The sequence below is a fragment of the Hibiscus syriacus genome, unplaced genomic scaffold (assembly GCF_006381635.1).
Source record: "Hibiscus syriacus cultivar Baekdansim isolate YM2019G1 unplaced genomic scaffold, ASM638163v2 tig00005459_pilon, whole genome shotgun sequence".
Classification (NCBI taxonomy): domain Eukaryota; kingdom Viridiplantae; phylum Streptophyta; class Magnoliopsida; order Malvales; family Malvaceae; genus Hibiscus; species Hibiscus syriacus.
The window spans coordinates 126,936-148,355 of NW_024062058.1; the positions used below are offsets into that span (position 1 = coordinate 126,936).

General features: G+C 38.6%; 1 protein-coding gene and 1 pseudogene across 1 annotated transcript; one reads left to right on the top strand and one right to left on the bottom strand.

Moving 5' to 3' along the window:
- Positions 1-506: 506 nt before the first annotated feature.
- On the top strand, positions 507-2,093 carry LOC120199373 (annotated as a pseudogene).
- Positions 2,094-8,904: 6,811 nt separating this feature from the next.
- Positions 8,905-9,785, bottom strand: LOC120199374. The gene is made up of 2 exons (XM_039200473.1): positions 9,598-9,785; positions 8,905-9,490 (listed from the first exon to the last, which is right to left on the bottom strand). The coding sequence occupies exons 1-2, from the start codon at positions 9,776-9,778 to the stop codon at positions 8,970-8,972; spliced, it is 702 nt and encodes a 233-aa protein (XP_039056404.1). The 5' UTR covers positions 9,779-9,785; the 3' UTR covers positions 8,905-8,969.
- Between the last annotated feature and the right edge of the window lie 11,635 nt (positions 9,786-21,420).

Below are 21,420 nucleotides of genomic sequence, written 5' to 3' on the forward strand. Positions count from 1 at the left end.
ACCCTCTATATGTTACACATTTTTACTCTTCTTCCTCCCTTGTCAACTTTTGCTTACTACATGGCACGCCATAGTTATCTTCTAGCACTGTAATTCCAAGCTCTATCCCCATTCAAAATGCCCCATTTTAGTTCTTAGGTGCTGAATTAACAATATAATTGCAAAGCTGAATCCGTTTTGATTTCTGGGTATAGCATATAATCGAAGTTGTAGTAGTTCAATCAAATTTTAAACTGGGATAAGTTTGTTTATAAAGGGGTGCACTACTTCCAGCCGAAGAACAACTCTACATTTGAAAGAAAATGATTCTGTCATTCACCGGATGCATTCTGAGCAGATTGTTCTCGGTTCTTGACAAAAAATCCAGTGTTTATAAGAGCTTTTACTTCTGGATTTTCCATATTTTTAATAGATTCAGCCTTGGCACTTAGCACCTTACTTCTTAACTTTCTTCGCTCGCAGCTTCTCTTCTTTCTTCTTCTGTATTTGTTCCTATAATTGCGACAATGGAAGGAGCATCACTGCCTCCGGGGTTTCGGTTCCATCCCACCGATGAGGAACTGGTAGGATATTACCTCAAAAGAAAAACTCGAGGCCTTGAAATTGAGCTTGAAGTCATCCCTGTGATTGATTTGTACAAGTTTGATCCTTGGGAGTTGCCTGGTACTTTTCTGCACATTGTTTCTTCTCTCTTTTTTCCCCTTACACCTCTAATTTCTAACATGATTTCTGGTTCAGGCTAATGTGAAGATGGATTTATATTAATGTAGGGGAAAGCACTTCTTTGTTTGTTTTGTGTTCATTCTTTTACAGTTGTTTATTCCCATGGGATGGGACCTGCAACTTTTTGTTCTTCAACTAAAGACTCGTTTAATGTGAGTTGTTGTGAAAAAGGTGCAAACAAAGAGCATTAAACAGAACTGTTGAATTGTCTGATTGTTTTGCAGAGAAATCATTCCTTCCGAAACGAGATTTGGAGTGGTTCTTTTTCTGTCCCATGGACCGAAAGTATCCAAACGGGTTGAGAACAAACCGGGACACCGAAGCTGGCTATTGGAAAGCTACCAGAAAAGATAGGAAAGCTGTGTGCCAATCTGCCGTGACTAGCTACCGTAAGACCCTAGTTTTCTATGGGGGGCATGCTCCTTTAGGTGATCGAACGGATTGGGTCATGCATGAGTATCGGCTCTCCGATGAACCTTCTCAGGGATCGACTAATCAGGTGAACGCGTAGCATAAGCATGTGTATTTTTCTTTGTATTGGCACTTTTGGTTTATCAAAGCAATTAGATAATCGATTACTTTTATGCTCGTCAGGGTGCTTTTACCTTGTGCCGTATCGTGAAAAGGAACGAACCCAAGGCGAGTGATGCACACAGAGAACCAAAAGCCAAGAGGGTGGGGATCAGTTCGGCCAAATGGAACCTACTGCCTCACCAAGGACCAGCAACGAGCCATTGAGTAGTTCTGGTGACATTTCGTGTCAAACAAGTTACCCTAATAATGAGAGTCGTTATTCGAGCCCTGTTCCTTCTCCTTATCCTAATGAAATCACCCAAGAGACACCATTTGAGCCTGTTTCCTCGGCTACCGATCCTGCTAGCATTTGGGTCACACCTGATCTAATTCTTAATTCTTCAAAGGTACAGGAGAATAAAAATGGAAACTGACAATAAAGTTGTTAGGATTTCTATAGGTTTTTCTGATAACTTTAAATTGGTTTATTTCAGGATTATCCACAAATATGTGAAACAGCATCCCAATACTTCCCGCAGGACGAGTTTCCAAGCTCACTGACCCCGTGGCAGCAATACGAACTGACTTCTCCGCTACTTCATCGTACTCGAATTTGGGGGAAATAGGCATGATGCCCTCGGTTGCATTGGCTGCATGCCACTGTACTTGGGGACATGCAAATTCCATAGACTTCTATGGCAATGAAAGCTATGACCAGACTGGTTCATGTTACCACCCGAACCCTTCCTGAAAAAGGAAAGAAAGTTCAAGTGGCTCTTCTTTCCTAATGTAGGATATGAAACTTATGCTAAGCTCCAATTCGCTTGCAAGCTACTGGAGATGGCAAATTGAGGGTATGTGATAAGGACAGCCCCTTCACTGCTATTAGGTTCATTTAAGATTGTTGAATCTTTGTTTTATTCTGTATAAGCAGCTGCTAAGTTTCCGTTTTATGTTTTCCCTATACAAAAAAGTGACCTCCTGGTGGTTAAAATAAGCTTTTCTTAATGGAAGTGATTGACTGTGTCAAAGTGCTAAAATTTGATAGCTTCTGATAACATTTATAGGTATGTTCGAACTTATGAATCTTCAACAAATGGTGAATGGAAAAAAGGTTAGGTGAATGTTTACTTCTTATTTCAACTATAATAATGAAGCAGAGTTGTCTTCAGTGTTGCTGCCAAATTGCTTTGTAGCTTGTTACAGTTGGAGGAGAGGAACGAGGAGATGAACGGGGAAGAGAGGAAGAAATTGGGGAAACAATTGGGGGAAACAGCGATCTAGGGTTAGGGATTGAGGCTCGAGAGGGAATTGAAAAAGGGAATTTAGGGATTGGAAGAGGAGAAAAAGAATTGAAGCGTTTACCTGATGAAGAGAAGTTACCTGATAAGGGTGCTGGCAGAAGTGGGTCGGCCCAAGTCTTCATACGGGAAAAGTGAAGCAGCCCAGCTTGGTGGCCCAACAACCTGCAAGGAGAGAAGAATATTAGTCTGTTATAGGTTGTTAATAGTACAGACAACTGGCTCATTATTAAATGACAATTGGAGCCCTGTAACTAAATAAAATGTTGTAGAATCAATCTGAATGGGATGTTATGAATGAACTAGCTATTCCTCTCTTAATTCTTTCTAAAATTTTCTCTATTTCTCTTATCTATTCCTCTATTTCTCTTCTAATCAACTTAAACCATAACAAATTGGTATCGAGAGCCTCGGTTTCTGGCAAGTTGGTGGTATGCCCAAGAAAAATCAGAATATGGCAGAAGAATTAGCTGGGTTGCAGAAGCAGATGGAAGAACTGACAGCACTGGTGAAACAAGGACGAGATGAGTCTAATCCACCTAAATGGTGGGAGACTCAGGAAGAGAGGATTTCTACACTGGAGTCTAGATTGGCTACAAATCATGGATATGTGGAGAAAATCTTGAAGATTTTGACTGGCAGAAAAGAGGACCAAAATCAGTTTGAGGATCAGGTACATACCCTTGATTCATCCAATATGAGTAACAAACAACCTGTTAAGGTGACAGTAATCAATGATAAGACTCGGTTTACTTATAAACCGGATGAGCCTGGTATTCTTAAGTCTAAACCAAATGTCTTGCCTGCTCATATAGCTAGCTGCAAAAATGATAACCAAACGGGGGAGAACAGTGCTGCTAGAACTCAGTTAGTGGCTTTAGAAGTGGATAAAAGAGGTACAGGAGGGTCTTCTAGTATGTCAGGGATTATGTTGCATAGACCAAAAATTGAGCTACCATTTTTTAATGGAAGTAATTCCAGAGGTTGGTTACAAAAATGTCAAAAATATTTTTCATTATGTAGTATTGCTGATGAACAGAAGGTGGAAGTAGCTACAATGTACCTGACAGGTAAAGCAGAGATTTGGTTTGATTGGTATATTATGCAAAAACATCATGTGACTTGGCATGAGTTTGAGGCTGATTTATGTCATAGGTTTTGTGATAAAGCCTTTGTTGATATAGTGGAGGAATTTACAAAACTGGTCCAGAAAGGGTCTGTAGAAGAATATCAGGATAGATTTGAAGAACTACAACCTCACATGCTTCTGCAGAATCCTACTTTAGGTGAAGAATTTTTTGTCTCTTTGTTTATTAGTGGACTAAGGGATGACATTAAACACAGAGTTAAAGCTCTAGACCCTAAAACATTGTCTGAGGCAAGCAGGCAAGCTAAATTATATGAGCTCTCTGTGGACTTTGAGAGTAAGAGGTTAAGACCTTTTGTAAAAAATCCAGCTCATTCAATTCCTCTACCTGGTTCTAAGCCTAATCAGCTAACACTACCACTGAAGAATACATCCACTACAACACAAAAACAAAACCTGATAGACTACAGGAGACAGAACAATTTATGCTTTAAGTGTGGTGAAAAGTTTGTTCCAGGCCATCAGTGTAAAGCAAAACAGTTGAATATGATGATTGAAGATGAAAGTGTCTTACCTTCAGAAATTTTATCTAATGATCCAGAACAGCAGAATTTACAGGAGGAATAGAATCTAGAAATATCTATGAATGCCATTACTGGATGTATTGGTCATAATACATTGAGGATTCAGGGAACAATTCAGGGAAGACCATTGAATATACTAATTGACAGTGGGAGTACCCACAGTTTTTTAACACCTCAATGGGCTGAGGCTGGCATACAGATAAATACTCTTCATCCTCTAGCTATTACAGTAGCTAATGGGCAGCAACTCTACAGTTCAGCAAGGTGTAATGAAGTGGAATGGAGGATGCAAGGGCACTCTTTTATACATGATTTCAGACTACTTCAATTGGGGGCAGTGATATGGTGTTAGGGGTGGATTGGATGAGATTGTTTAGTCCAATATTGATGGACTTTAATAAAATGACTATGAGCTTTGTGCATAAGGGGAAGCAAATCACTATACAAGGTCAACAACAGTCAAATTTCTTACAGCAGATTTCAGGAGCTACCCTATTGAAGATGACAGTTTCTGATTCTCCTCTTTTGGGACATGTAGTGTTATTCAATATGTGTGAAGATTCCAAGACTACTCCTACAGCTATCCAGTCTCTTCTGGACCAATATCAAGCTATTTTTGCTGAACCTACAGGACTGCCTCCTACAAGAAATCATGACCATGCAATTCCTCTTAAACCTGAAGCTACCCCAATCAACTTAAGACCCTATAGATTTCCCTATATTCAGAAAGCTGAGATAGAGAAGCAGATTGCTAATATGCTTTCCTCCTCTGTAATTCAACCAAGCAAAAGTCCTTTTGCTTCTCCATGTCTTTTAATTAAGAAAAATGATGGTACCTGGAGGTTTTGTGTTGATTACAGGAAACTAAACAGTATGAAAGTGAAGGACAAATTTCCTATTCCTGTTGTGGAAGATCTACTGAATGAATTATGTGGAGCAGTCTATTTTTCTAAAATCGACTTAAGGTCTGGTTATTGGAAGATCAGAATTAAGCCTGCGGATATCTATAAGACAGCTTTCAGAACTCATCAAGGCCATTACGAGTTCAAGGTAATGCCCTTTGGGCTTACTAATGCCCCTGCTACATTTCAAGCATTAATGAATGAATTATTTAGTTCATTCTTAAGAAAATTTGTCTTGGTATTTTTTGATGATATTCTAGTCTATAGTACTTCTATGGCTGATCATATCATTCATTTACAATTGGTTCTGGAAGTTTTGAAAACTAATCAATTGTTTGCCAAGATGTCTAAATGCTTCTTTGGACAGACTCAAGTTGAGTACTTGGGACATATTATTTCAGCTTCTGGGGTTTCTACTGATCCTACTAAAGTAGCAGCTATGAAGAATTGGCCTGTGCCAAAATCTTTAAAATCTTTGAGAGGTTTTTTGGGATTGATTGGTTATTACAGAAGGTTTATTAAGAATTATGGTACCATCAGTAAACCTTTGACTCAAATGCTTAAGAAAGACAATTTTCACTGGAGTACTGAGGCTCTAACTGCTTTTGAAAATCTGAAGTATGCTATGTGTGATGATTTTGGGAAGAGTTTTTATTTAGAAACAGATGCCAGTTCGGGAGGAATTGGGGTTGTCTTATCTCAGGATGGTAGACCTATTGCCTACCTTAGTAAAGCTCTTAGCCCTAGACATACTGCCTTATCTATATATGAGAGAGAATATCTTGCTATTCTAATGGCAGTATCTAAATGGAGGCATTATTTAGAAAGCAATCCTTTTATCATCAAAACTGACCATGAACCTTTAAAATATTTGCTAGAGCAGAAATTAACTACTGCCATCCAGAAGAAAGGGCTGACTAAATTATTGGGGCTCGACTATTCTATTCAGTATAGGAAGGGTAAGTCAAATGTGGTTGCTGATGCCCTTTCTAGACAGTGGGAAGATCAAGGTCAGTATATGGCTATGGGTACTACCCTAATCATTCCTAGTTGGGTGCAAGAAGTGGAAGACAGCTATAAAGGGGATAAAATGGCAACTGACTGGTTATCTATATTACCAGTAAGTCCTACTGCTAACCCTTGCTGGACATACTCTAAGGGTATTCTTAGATTCAAGGGCAAAGTATATATTGGAGGTACTGGAACATTAAGATTACAAATTCTTCAACTCTTACATGATTCACCTCATGGGGGACATTCTGGAACACAGGCTACTTATCAAAGGATTAAGGCTAATTTTTATTGGCCTAAGTTAAAGGCTATGGTGGCAAATTATATTAGAGGATGTACAGTTTGTCAACAAACTAAAGTAGAACATATTCCTAAACCAGGGCTCCTACAACCATTGCCTATTCCTCAACAGGCTTGGGAGATTATTACTATGGACTTCATAGAAGGCTTGCCTACATCCCAGAAGAAAAATTGCATTTTGGTGATAGTTGATAAATTTACTAAGTACAGTCACTTCCTAGCCTTATCACATCCTTATACAGCTACTGATATAGCCAGATTGTATTTGGATACTGTTTATAAACTTCATGGCCAGCCTAAAATGGCCATTTCTGACAGAGACAAGACATTTACCAGTCTCTTTTGGAGAGAACTGATGAGGCAACTGGGCACTAAAACTCTATTTAGTACTGCATACCATCCAGAGACTGATGGTCAGACAGAAAGGGTGAATCAATGTGTGGAACAATATTTGAGGGGTTTATGTTTTTTTCAGCCGAAGCAGTGGGCTAAATGGCTGCCACATGCAGAGTGGTGGTATAATACTACCTACCACATTGCCCTTAAGCTTACACCATTTGAGGCATTGTATGGCTACAAGCCTCCTACTATGGTTTGGCAAGCAGAAACTAATGTGCAGTCTGTTAGTGACTTAATGAGAAGTAGAGAAGATATCAAACAGTTAGTGAAGCTACAACTTGAGCATGCAAGTAATATAATGAAACAACAAACAGACAAAAAAAAGAACAGAAAGAGTATTTGCAGTTGGAGATTCGGTTTACCTGAAATTGCAACCCTACCGTCAGACTTCATTGGCCCTGCGCAAGAATTTAAAGTTAGCAGCTAAGTTCTACGACCCTTATAAAGTTATTGAGAAGATTGGTGAAGTTGCGTATAAGTTAGACTTACCAGACTCTTCTAGATTACATCCTGTCTTTCACGTGAGCCTCCTGAAGAAGCACGTCGGGGATTCAATTGTCTCTTCAAGGAACCCCCCCTGCCATGGACGATGACGGACAGATTAAAATCGAGCCATATAAGATTATGGGAAGAAGAATCATAAATAGACAAAACATACTTGTAACGCAGTGGCTAGTGCGCTGGAAGAACCTTGATGAAACCAGTGATACATGGGAAGATTATACGGTTCTTCGAGGCCAATTTCCTGAATTTGATCCTTGGGGACAAGGATCCTTTCCAGCGGCGGGTATTGTTACAGTTGGAGGAGAGGAACGAGGAGATGAACGGGGAAGAGAGGAAGAAATTGGGGAAACAATTAGGGGAAACAGCGATCTAGGGTTAGGGATTGAGGCTCGAGAGGGAATTGAAAAAGGGAATTTAGGGATTGGAAGAGGAGAAAAAGAATTGAAGCGTTTACCTGATGAAAAGAAGTTACCTGATAAGGGTGCTGGCAGAAGTGGGTCGGCCCAGCTTGGTGGCCCAACAACCTGCAAGGAGAGAAGAATATTAGTCTGTTATAGGTTGTTAATAGTACAGACAGCTGGCTCATTATTAAATGACAATTGGAGCCCTGTAACTAAATAAAATGCTGTAGAATCAATCTGAATGGGATGTTATGAATGAACTAGCTATTCCTCTCTTAATTCTTTCTAAAATTTTCTCTATTTCTCTTATCTATTCCTCTATTTCTCTTCTAATCGACTTAAACCATAACATAGCTTTTGGAAAAATGCAATATTCTCCCAAGATTTAAAGTTCAGCACAAACTTTAATCCCTTAAAAGGTTAACTTTAAATAAGTTTTGTTCGCCATTGTATCATTTATCAGTGGGGTACTTGATCTAGACTTGACTGCTAACAGTTTGTCCGCGTTATTCACGTTTTGGAGGCTTAGGCGCATGATAACTTTGTACTGTATCCTCTGTCATTTTCTTCACATTTGGTTCTTGGCTTGGCAGACTTTGAAAGAAAGTCAAGGACATTCACTTTCAACTACAACTCCCTTCAGATCTCATCAATGATGGCAATTATGCAAGTGATCTCTGTCAGTCCCGAAAGGTCCTTCGATGGGAGCTAAATGACTTAATATGTTGTAGTCTTGTTTGTATCAGAAGTGTAAAATGTTGAAGAAGCAACAATAACATAATTTCGAGAAATGATTTGGTTAAAGGCCCCAGTTATGAGTGTTGTTCTCCTTAGAGGTTCTGGGTTTTGAGTAGTTGCGTCTGCAAGTAGATTCTGAACAGATACTGTAAATATTCTCAAAAATCATAGTCTCTCAGCCCCCAGCTTGCTTCAATGGATGCCCCTTGACCCTTAGGTAACCTTGTGGCCTTCATCGGATTCTCTAAAATTCACTTTCAACAATATGCTCCCACTCTTGCAAATTGAAAAATGAACCCCCCCCCCCAAAAGAACTCCATCACTGAGTTAAGTGGTCAGGAGCATTAAGAAAGCAACAATTTTGGTATTCTTTTCCTCCTAAGGAAGGTTTCCAAAATTTGAGACATAGTAGTATATATAGTACACGAATTAGAATTCACATTCATTAAGAACTTGCTTTTCAATTAAGGTATTTGCATCAGAATTTACAAGCTCCATTGCTCATCTCAGTATAAGCTAGCAATCTGAGGGCTGCAAAAGACTTGGACTTCCTCAAGAGTAGCCTTGGACCCGTCCCCAAAGAGTGACTCCTTACCATCCTTCCTCTTGGCATACGATAATCCCAATCTAGACTTGGCTTGCCTCAAGTCTCCAATGCCTGAATTTGTGTCAGGCCCCGCAAAGCCGCCCATAACCGGCGACAGGGGAGGTCCGATGAGTAACCCGTCGGCCCCGAATTGGGGACCCCCTCTAGCATAGTCGAAAAGTGCCGCACCACTACCCCCTACTTTGGGCAGTATGATAGGATCCGTTTCACCATCATCAGGCCAGTAAAAGAGGAATGCATCGAATGTGTCGTAGTAATCATCTGTGCTCCTATAACCTTCAGGGTTAAACGCACCAAACTTGAAGGACTTGTTCGTGTATCCAATTACCACGCATGGTCCCTTGAAATCACAGCAGTCATGAAAATTCGTGGCGCTAAAACCATCAACAGTAGCCTTATAGCAGCATTTCAATTCCCTACCTGCTCATAAACATATGACCTTAAGAGAACATGAAGCCGCATGAAATATCTTAAAGAGAATTGTATAGAATCAAGATAATTAGTGATGCATGTGAATGAGAGATTACCTCTTAAGAAAGTTTTGTCTACCAGAGCAAGAGAGAAAGGAAGATCAGTGTCATGGTACTTTGGTTGAGGCTTAATATCTGCATTTTTTTTCTTGCCTATGTTCCAACCGAATAAACTGTAAGGGGTTCTTCTCCTCCAGGCCTGCTGGAACGCAACAGAGTTTGAGATGCAACACGCCATTTTCACATCCTCAAATTCCACAAACAGGAAGGTTTCTTATCTAATATCTTATCTTAAATTTTCTGTCCTTTCATCAGTATTTATTTATTTATTATTATTTTGCTATAAGGTAATAGCCTTCCGGGTCCATAGCTCAGTGGTAGACCATTTGACTGCAGATTAGAGGCCACTTGTTCGAACCCGGTTGGGACCTTTTATTTTTTTATAATGGATATTGCACATGGAACGGTGAAAAATTCATTGCCATAACCTGTAATTATGTCATTTTTTTTTTGACAAAGCAGAGCTGTTTTTGAAGAGTAGCTGAATTTCAGTTTGCGAGCATTCGAGCAAATCTACAACTGTGTATCCAAATTGGCGAAGAACAGCTCCCACTTTCACATATTGCTGCCTTGGTTCTCAACTTGCATATAATGCCTGCACAAACCAGAATATTTCTTTCTATCAGCCATAAGCAATATCTTCTTCTGATTTGTCTTGGTTTTCCTTTATCTCAAAATCATTAAACTACTCATTCACACAAGCTGCATCATTTTGCAGGAAAAAAAATTACATTAGCGTTTATGAACACACACAATAAAAAAGCTTAGGAAAAGAATAAATTTGATTACAGTTCTCACATTTAAGTACTTTGTATACTTTTAGGAATTCCTCGGACCTTGCCTACAGTGGAGTTATTGGAGGTCTTCACCTGACCAAATTGGAAATACCACAAGACTCGTGAAAAGACAAATGGCACAGCCGGTGGATATGACCTAGAAGCGATCTTGTGCAGTAATTAATACGTTTTTGACTCGGCAGCTAGACCTGTTGGTGTTCAAATTGAAGGTCAAGAGGAATATCACAAAACCATAGCCATAGTTTGAAGTTAAGTGGTTGGAATTGAAAAGGAGAATTCCCTTTGATGTTAAGAGACTTATCTATCAGAAACACAGCAGCTCCTGTGAAAACAGCTCGAATGACTTTCAGATTTAATCCTATTGAAAGTAGCGTTATCCAACTTGATTCTCACATATTCTTTTATCAATTCAAGCAACTGCTCCTCAGTTCTCTTTTGATCATCAATCTATTGTTTCTTTCTCTCCATATACAATACGCATGAGCATTCCATGCCAATCTCAATATAAAACTTCTCAATACACTTGAGCATCCCAGATTATGCCGATATGAAGCCTTTGATTCTGTTGAAAGATGCCTTTTTCAAGAACTTCTCTTGCGTATTCTCTAGCGCCCATTAGCTTCTTCCAGCACCAAATACAATTTTTAGACATTGAACTCTGACAACATCTCTACCCCTAAAAAAATAGGCATTTGATCCAAGAAATCCATCTACTGCATAAGAATATCACAGAGTTGATCTATGCTATACGCCCGGTTCCAACTAAGAAGGTCTTTCAAACCAAGGCCACCTTCAGCTCTCGGATAACATACGTGATGGATGCTATTGCAGTCTCATCTGTTGCTAACCACCATCATTGTTTCTTTTAAAATATTCAGATGCTCGGATATGAATGGGCTGGAATGTTCCGAAAGTTTCATGTTGATTCACCGTATATGTGGTGGCCTAACAACCTGGTGCAGGTCTCCCTCTTTAGGTGCTCTCTTTTTGGATTCTTTGTATCTCCTATTGCTCTCTATTTGTAATATCCAACTCGTTAATTGTAATCGTAGGGCATTGCGTGATGATGAGGTTCCGTCTAAAGGTGGCCTAACTTGACTGCAGTTCTTCCTCGTGGGGTTCATATGAAGCTTCACATACTATACTGTTCCGAACTAACTTTTTCCATTGATCACGGCTTTATCTTTCGTTTGCTGAATATGGAACGACTTGGTGACAGGCCAAATAATCAGAGCCAGTCGAGATGGACTTCGGGTTCGATCGTTTCCCTTGAATTGGGAGACAGTGGCTAGCTTTTTACAATCTTCATTAGCGACCCCTAAATTTGCTATAATCAACCTAATGTTGGGGTCTGTCTTGGTAGTTTATGTACTAATCCATATATATAGCTTATTGGAGTATTCATATGATGCTACGGGATTTTCAATCATTCTGTCCCATGTCGTGTTCACCGATGACGGCGGAAAATACAATGTTTCAAGAGTTATGAATTTCACAACCTACGAATTCGACCAGAAAGAATATGATGGCTGCAACAAAATCAACTTGAGTGTCTTCTTTCCAACCTATGAATTTCACCCCTAATTTAAGTACTTTCTCCCCTCAGAAACATATTGAACATGCATATTATAGACACGTAGACTGTCATATACTAAATTTTGACACATTCATATATAACATTTTGTGTTATTTTCTCAGATCATGATCTCATGTATCTGACTGAAATTGTCGAGTGTAGTTTCGTCATTTCGTGTACAGTAATTTGCAGGCATTATTAGAGTATAAATTTGTAAACAATAGTGCCAAACTGACATGAAAATTGGAACAATCAGATCATTCTCCCAATAAATTGAGAATATCAGAGACCTTGGAGGTGTAATAATCTGGTCGAATCTTGTTTGACGGGTCATCAACAATGGACTTGGTTGTTACTCCTGAAATTTTAGGCATTGCAAACATAAAGAAATATAAGAAACCTTGGGGGAGTATTAGTTGGACAGTCTTAAGAACAAGAGACTGCAACAAACCTGAAAGGACTAGCAGAGTTTTGCAGCCAGCATTTTGTCCAAATAGTATATAAGTATCTAGTCTGTCACCCACCATACACATTCTAGATGTACGTATATTTAATCTGCAAAGCACAATACATCGTAGAAAATGATTATCAGAATAGGTACAGCAAGGTCAGTGTTAGTCATTATTATACACCAAAGAATCATTCTATGAGTCTATCATTGGTGTGTAAATGAGACGTTCATGCTCAAATATTTGGGTTCAGTTCCAAAAAAAAACATAAATTCGGCTGTCAATGTTGAGTTAAGCTCGAGAAACTTATGCTACCAGACGAGTTGAATTCAAGTTTTCTAATGTTTGACTCGAGTAGCAAGCCTTATCAAGCATCTTATTTCTTTTTAATAAATGCATATTTGCTTTCAACTAGTACTGAAAAACCTCAATTCAAACTCAAAACTCAAACTTGAGCATAAAAAATTGAGTCTGTTTAAAATATTACCGAGCGAGCTCAAGTGAGTCAATTTTAATTTTGAGTCTAGATCAAGCCTTTAAAGTCAAACTTGGTCGAGTTTGACTTGAGTTTCAAGACTCAAATTTGAAGTTGAGCTTGGGCTTCTCACAAATTGCTCTCAGTTAGGCTAGTTAAGAAACACTTCACATAACACAGTTTTCTACCACGTTTGTTCCAATACAAGGAAAGTGTCATTTTAATTTAATGAGGTATACATACAGAACCAATGCATTAAAAACTAACTTCTGCAGTAAGAACTCCATCATGAAGGTTGAAGGTTTTCCAACTACAATAGGCTCTCTTTCCGTTGACCCACAAATGGCACCAACCATGCACCACGCACCTGCAAACATAAATAAGAAATGAACCAAGTAGAACTCAACCAAACTCACCAGATTTAATCTAATTTCCTTACCAGGCCACTCTTGCAGATCAGTCATGTGTCCAACTGAATCACGGTTCGTAGCAATAAAAAGGAAACCTGGGTTCTCACGGATGCAAAGGGTCCCATACCTGCCAGTTGCAATTATTTTAAAGATAGAACAGTCCAGAAAACACTGCCAAATCTTACATGTTAAGCTATCTGATCTGATGAGAGTTTGTTTAGACCTAGTCTAGGGTTCTAGGCTTTATAAGTTTATTAGCATTTTCTACTCATCTAGCCAAACATTGTAACCTAAAATCTACTCAATGCCCCTAGGCTAATTAGTATTTTAACTAAAAATGATCCCTCAGAGCATTCATTGTAGAGAATATTTATTCTAGGAGGGAACAACTCATTTGAAGTTCAACAATGTGTTGACGTCTACAAACCTTATCGAGTTAAATATATCAAAAAACTTGGGAAAATGTACTGCTGATCAATTTGGTAAAATATGTAAAAAGATAATCATTAGGGTCTATGGGTCAGAACTTGTCCAGGGTTGTTTTAATGACCAAAAAACAAAATACAAATGCTTAGCAACAAAATCTATGGGGAATGGAAAATTAGAAACTGGTTATAAGTTATTTTAAGAGGACAAATTAAGAAAACAATCATAATTTCAGAAAACTTGCTAAATTTTTTTCTCAAAACGAAATACCAAGTGAGTAGCCAACCACTTACTACATGGTTCAAATCCTACATTTTCACTGCAGTTGCACAAACTATAACATATTTGAGGAATAAGCATAAGAAACACACTAATCTCAAATATTCATAATTGGAAAATGTGTTCATATATAGTACTCTTAACAAAATAAAAAAGTCAAGATGAAACTTTAACTTACTGAAGTTTGTAATAGTTAATATCTGGATCTAATCCAACAACAGCTGCTCCAACATGAAGTTATGTAGCTTTCAGGAAAAAGAACAAGTAACATGCTCAGAGAAATTGTAGGCAAGATGTTACATTACATCCTTATCATGCTCAAAGAGGCAATTTGATTTCCACTGAGCCTTTTTTTTCTCCATCTTCCTGCAATAGTATTCCTCAGAGCAATTAAAATTCATTAAAGCTAGAGATTATGATGCAAGAATGTAGAATCAAAATAGAGTAAAAACTCTAATTGATCGAGAAGAAAAAAAAAACTCTCTTTAGAATAATCTCACAAAATTGCTTAAGGGAAGAACTCTTAAGAAAGCTTTCAAATGCTTATAATTAAGCTTTGATTGTTGGATGATAAAACTCAAATACAAGTAGGGTATTTATAGGTTACAAGAAACAATCTAAACCACTCATTAAAATAAACACTAAATAATCTAAACCATTGAAATTAAAACATGAGAAAAATACTTAATTTTCACCTAACTAAATTGATGTAAGCAATGACATCAAAACTAAATTGATGAAGCAATGACATCAAATTAATTTAGGTGTGAACATTTAGGCTAATATTGAATTTTCAACACTCCCCCTCAATGTTAGCCTCCATTCTTTGAATCACGCCATGCTGACGACGGAAATGTTCAAACTTTCCAACACTCAAGCTTTTTGTAAACAAGTCAGCAATTTGCTCATCTGTCTTGATTTGCCTCATCTCAATCTCTTCTTGCAAAACTTTTTCCCTAACAAAGTGGTAATGTACTTCCACATGTTTAGTTCTTGCATGAAAGACAGGATTCTCCGCCAGCCGAATTGCCGATTGGTTGTCACAATACAACGGAATTGCATAATCTACTGGTTGATGTAGATTATTCATCAACTGTATCAACCATGTACTCTCTTGAGCTGCCATTGCTGCTGCTCGATACTCAGCTTCAGTGGTTGACAATGATACCGTTGGTTGTCTTTTGCTACACCAAGAAATTGTTCCGGAGCCAAGCTTAAACACATACCCAGTTGTTGATCTCCTGGTGTCATGATCTCCTGCATAATCAGCATCACAATAACCAACTAACTTGCAGTCTTCACCTTTCTTGTACAAAAGACCATAGTCAATTGTATTCTTCACATATCTCAGTATTCGTCGAACTGCTTCCAAATGAGGCTTCTTTGGATTTTGCATATACCGACTCATCACACCAACTGCATAAGAAATGTCAGGTCGGGTCAATGTTAAGTAGATCAGACTACCTACCAATTGTCGATACATTGTTGCATCTTCCAAATCTTTTCCTTCATGTGCACACATTTTGATATTTGGTTCCATTGGCGTTGAAGTTGACTTGCATTCGAGCATTCCAAACCTCTTCAGCAAATCTTTAGCATATTTCTGTTGACATAGAAATATTCCTTCGTGTGTACGATCAACCTCTAGACCAAGGAAGTGCTTAAGTTGTCCAAGTTCCTTCATCTGGAAACGAACTGATAAATTCTCCTTCGTCTGAAGAATTTCTGCCTCATCATCACCGGTTATGATTAAGTCATCCACGTACACTAGCACGATAGCTAGCTTACCTTCATTGGTTTTGACAAACAAGCTAGAATCTGCAGGTGTTACTGAATAACCACTTTTCGTTAGAAATTCAGCAATCTTACCATACCACGCCCTAGGTGCTTGTTTCAATCCGTAGAGTGCTTTTCGCAGCTTACACACATATTCAGAATGATCTTGACTCTGAAAACCCATTGGTTGGGTCATGTAGATTTCTCGATCTAGCTCTCCATGAAGAAAAGCATTCTTCACATCCATCTGCCACAAGTTCCAGTCTTTGTTGGCTGCAAGTGCAAGTAAGACTCGTACGGTTGTAAGTTTCGCCACTGGACTAAATGTTTCATCATAGTCTAATCCATACTGTTGAGAGAAACCACGAGCTACCAATCGCGCTTTGTACCTCTCGATTGACCCATCTGGACGGCGCTTTATCTTGTAAACCCATTTGCAAGATATGGGTTTCACATCTTTTATCTTTGGTACAATATCCCAAGTTTGATTTTGCTGAAGTGCATCGATCTCTTCTTTCATAGCTGTCATCCACTGAGAACTCTTCGATGCTTCTTCGAACGTCTCAGGCTCCGTTGCTTCTTCAATTATGGTTGCATTGGCATATTTGGGATTTGGCCTTCGTATTCTTGTTGACCTTCGGAGTTGAGATTGTGGAATTGATTATTCTGTTTCACTAGGCCCACCTTCTTCGTTTGGTTGTTGATACACGCCAGTTTGCCACGGATTCTGAGTCACTCTTTGTTCGACATCATCGCCATTTGGATCTTCTGATTCATCTGAACTTGTTTGAAGTTGAACATCATGCTCCCCCATCTTTTGTTGTAGTTTGTCTCCAAATTCTCTCGAATATGGCAACACCTCCTTCTCTGAGGACCACCAAGAAGATGATTCATCAAATACCACATTTCGTGACGTGTAGCATCTTTCACTAATTGGATCACAACATTTCCACCCTTTTCTCTGGCTGTCATATCCCACAAAGATACATCTAACAGCTTTCTTGTCAAATTTGCTCCGTAAATGATCAGGAACAAACACATAACATACACAGCCAAATACTCGAAAGTAGCTAACTGTAGGTTTTATGTTCCATAGTTTCTCAAAGGGTGAAACAAATCCTAACCTTGGTTGAGGAAGTCTGTTGATCACAAAGGCTGCAGTCCTCATTGCTTCAGCCCAAAACCTTCCAGATACGTTCTTTGCATGTAGCATACTTCGACAAATTTCTGCAAGATGCCGGTTTTTTCTTTCCGCTACACCATTCTGTTGTGGCGTGTTGGCACAAGTGTACTGATGACGTATTCGACATTCCCTTAGGTATTGAGAGAACTCGTTTGATCTATATTCTCCTCCGTTGTCTGTGCGCAAGCAGCATATCTTCTTTCCCACTTCTCCTTCAGCTGAGTCTCTGAACTCTTTAAACTTTGAGAAAGTATCATATTTTTCTTTCATAAAGAAAACCCACACATACCTGGAGAAGTCATCAATGAATGTTACCATGTACCGCATACCGCTAATTGACTGTTGCTTAACCGGTCCGAACACATCAGAGTGAACCAACTCCAAAGGTTCTTTTGCTTTAAATTTCGACTCGTCATATGGTAATTGGTGTGCTTTACCATACTGGCATCCCGCACAGACCGTGTCTGTTCTCACGTCTAGTTGAGGAAGCCCCTTAAGCATCGACTTTTTCACCATCACACTTAGCTTGGAATAGCTAACGTGACATAACCGCATGTGCCATAGATCTGATGTCTCATTTTTCCTTGTCCTGTCTACATATGCAGACTCTGCTGACATCACGTAAATTGATTCCAAACGTCGTCCCTCCATTGTTGGTGTTTCTGAGATTTTGACGTCACGATAAACCTTCACGTCTTGGGGACCAAATAAGACATAATGGCCTGATGATGTTAGTTGAGCCACAGATAGCAAATTTTTCTTCATTCCTGGGACATGGTAAACATCTTGGAGTTGCACCTGGTTAGTATTATATCGAGGAGCAACTATTGTCTTACCGATGTGAGTTATCGGTAACCTTGAGTTGTCAGCTGTCACCACCACACGACCTCCATTGTACTCAGACAGGTTTTGTAACTTCTGTTTGTCACCCGTCATATGATTTGAGCAGCCAGAATCTACGATCCAATCATTCTTGTAGTCAATCCGTTCTGGTGTTGTTACCGTGAGAGCTAATTCTTCTTCCTCCGTAGCAAATAACGCTTCAGCATCCCAACCATCTTCACTATTCTCCTTCGAACAAGAAGTAGCAGTATTACTTTCAACAGACTTTTTCTTGGTCCAACAGTCTTTTGCCATGTGGCCCAACTTCCCATAATTGTAACACTTGCCATCGAACTTTCTACTATTACCGCGATTCTTGGAAGCTCCCCTGAATGAGGGCCTCCCTTTCCTTGGTAATTTTTCACCTTGTCACCATCCTTTTTAGATCCATTGCCAATATACCGCTGAAAAGTGCCTCTGCTTTTGCTGGTGTAGAGCGCTTCCTCTTCACCCTTCAGCGAGACTCCTCCCATTTGCTTGGCCATGGCTTCTTGACCTGCAAGCAAATTTTCGAACTCAACAAGCGATGGTTGTGTCGGCCATCCCTGTACAGCGGCAACAAACCCTCGATATTCGGGTCTCAAACCATGGACAATTATTCTTTTTATCCTGGCTTCCCCAATAGCAGCTGTCGGATCTAATTCTGAAATTTCACGGCATATCGACTTCACCTTGTGAAAGTATTGGGCAACCGCCATATCACGTTGCGCCATTGATAGAAGTTCATTCTCAAGAAGTTGCAGTTTTGTATCGTTCCTCTTTGAAAAGAGTGTAACAAAAGTGTCCCATGCTTCCTTTGGTGTTTTAGCATCCCGGATGTGCTCCAACATTTCTTCTTTAATTGTGGTCTTTAAAGTAAACATTGCTTTGCCTGCTTTAATTTTCCACTTTCGCAAGATTCCATTGGCATCTTCTGTCGCCGGTTGTGTAACTTCACCACCACCGACAACCTCCCAAAGGTCTTGACCTTGTAAGTATGACTCCATACATGTTGCCCACGTGTTGTAGTTTTTGTTGTTGAGCTTCTTGATTCCTCCAACTACTTGAAGATCACCCATCTTAACGGCAAGGCTTTGACTACACCGAACAAGCTTGAGTAACAAACGTGCAGAGTACTAAATTACTCTAAACACAAAGAAGCTCCACAAGGTTTGTAATAACCTCGACAATAACTCAAGAAATATTTTCTGATGTGGAAGATCAGTTAAAAACTGCAGCCACAGAGCATACTCAGAATTTCAAGAGATCTTTAAAACGTGGCTCTGATACCAATTGTAGAATCAAAATAGAGTAAAAACTCTAATTGATCGAGAAGAAAAAAAAATCTCTCTTTAGAATAATCTCACAAAATTGCTAAAGGGAAGAACTCTTAAGAAAGCTTTCAAATGCTTATAATTAAGCTTTGATTGTTGGATGATAAAACTCAAATACAAGTAGGGTATTTATAGGTTACAAGAAACAATCTAAACCACTCATTAAAATAAACACTAAATAATCTAAACCATTGAAATTAAAACATGAGAAAAATACTTAATTTTCACCTAACTAAATTGATGTAAGCAATGACATCAAAACTAAATTGATGTAAGTAATGACATCAAATTAATTTAGGTGTGAACATTTAGGCTAATATTGAATTTTCAACAAAGAACAACAAACAACAATGAATCACAAGCACACACTATAACAAAGCAACAAGCAGAGGAACGAAGAGTGGTCCACACAAACAAGCCTGTCAATTGTTAGAAAGATAGAGAATATGATGGGTTTCTAATCTGAAGACATGAACTGAAAATGAAAATTGAAAAGAGGAAGAAGGTACTGGGCCACCAAGAGCAGTAAATCCAGCAAGTTGCAACTCTTGTACTATGCCTTCCCTACCCATGAAATAAACCTGAAACACGAAAAAAAATGAATAGTGCGCACAAGAAAAGTAAATATAGATTAACTATTCATTTCCCCTATATAGTACTTACATTGATACTTTAAAGAATAGTAAATAGATACTTAAAGTTCATTCCGTCATATAGTTTGGTCCTTTTGATTAACATCGGTATTCTAACACATAGGTGGCATAAATTACCACTGAAATTATGGCACCTGGTCAAAAATGTCATGTAATTATGATACATTGCAAAAATTAATATAGATATTTCTTTCTAAACATTTTTTTATGTTAGAATTTAAAGAGCGAAAACTAGAAAAACAGAAGTATTTGTAAGACAGTATGAGGGGAGAGTGAGAGGCCAAGAAAAGCCGGTGTTGAACTATTATGTGGCATGTGGTAAAGGTGCTGGACTCTTACTTCTCGTAATAAGGGGTCTAAACCTGATAATTTCAACATTAAAAAAACAAAAGGGTGGTGCGTGAAACAAGAACAAGGAAGAGTTAGCAGGAGATACACCGATGCTTAATCGTACACTTCAAAACGAAATTGAAGAGTATGTATTGAACTGCTAATTTCTACTCTTTATAGGCCTGTAAACGAACTGAACGAACATGAAGAGGGTATATTCATCTTCGTTCGTTTAACTTTAACCGAACAAACGAACACGAACAACTAAACGAACAAAATTTGTTGTTCGTGTTCGTCCCTTAAGGAATGTAGCGTATTCGTGTTCATTCATTTTCGTTCGGTAAAATGATAAACGAACACAAATGATCGCAAATGAACAAACAGAAATATAAATGTAATTAAACGAACGTAAATAAATATAAATGAACAGATTACCGAATGTTCACGAACGTAAATTAACGAACAAGCCCTTTGTTCGTGTTCACTCCTTTAATTAAATGAATAGAAAATCTTGTTCATTTTCATTTGTTTAATAAATAAAGGAACATAAACAAATTTCCCGCCAGATGGTTCACGAACTATTCGTTGAACATTCGGTTCGTTTAGAAGCCTAATTCTATAGAACAGAAGCAGTATTGTTAAAGGACATATGAGCATTTTGGCCAAGAAATATGCTACTAGAAAAGCTATGTTGTAAGAGAAGCAAAATATACATGAAGCGGGAATTTCATAGTTTGATTAGATATAAGGTATCAGGAACTGGGTAAGCAGGATTTAGCAGCTAAACATACAATCAAAAGATGATAGTAATAAGAAATTACAAAGAGATTCAAATAGACGAACGCTTCCCGGCGTTAGAGTCACTATTTTGCGTTTTCAACTCTTTTTATAGCCAATATCCATAGCAATTGGCTGCGTTAATATTCATTTAGTCTACAGGCACGATGTGATCGAAAATGCATCGCAGACTTGCAGTTAATATTTAAGAAGCGAGAAAGAGAAAGCAAAAATAGTAACCTTCTTTTCGGGAGGAAACTGATTGACCTTCAAGTACATAGCAGCAGCAAAAGAAGACGAAAATATCTCATCCTACGAATACAGAACAGTCAGACAATTAACAAATATTATAAACTAACCTGAGAAACAGAAAGTCCGAGAGAACGAAACTAGTTAGCATATTGGGGTCTTGACTTGGAAGAGTTGTTGGTCACAAATACCAGCTCCTTCCCCTTTCAATCAAGGCACGATATTATGAATTGCTACTATTTCAC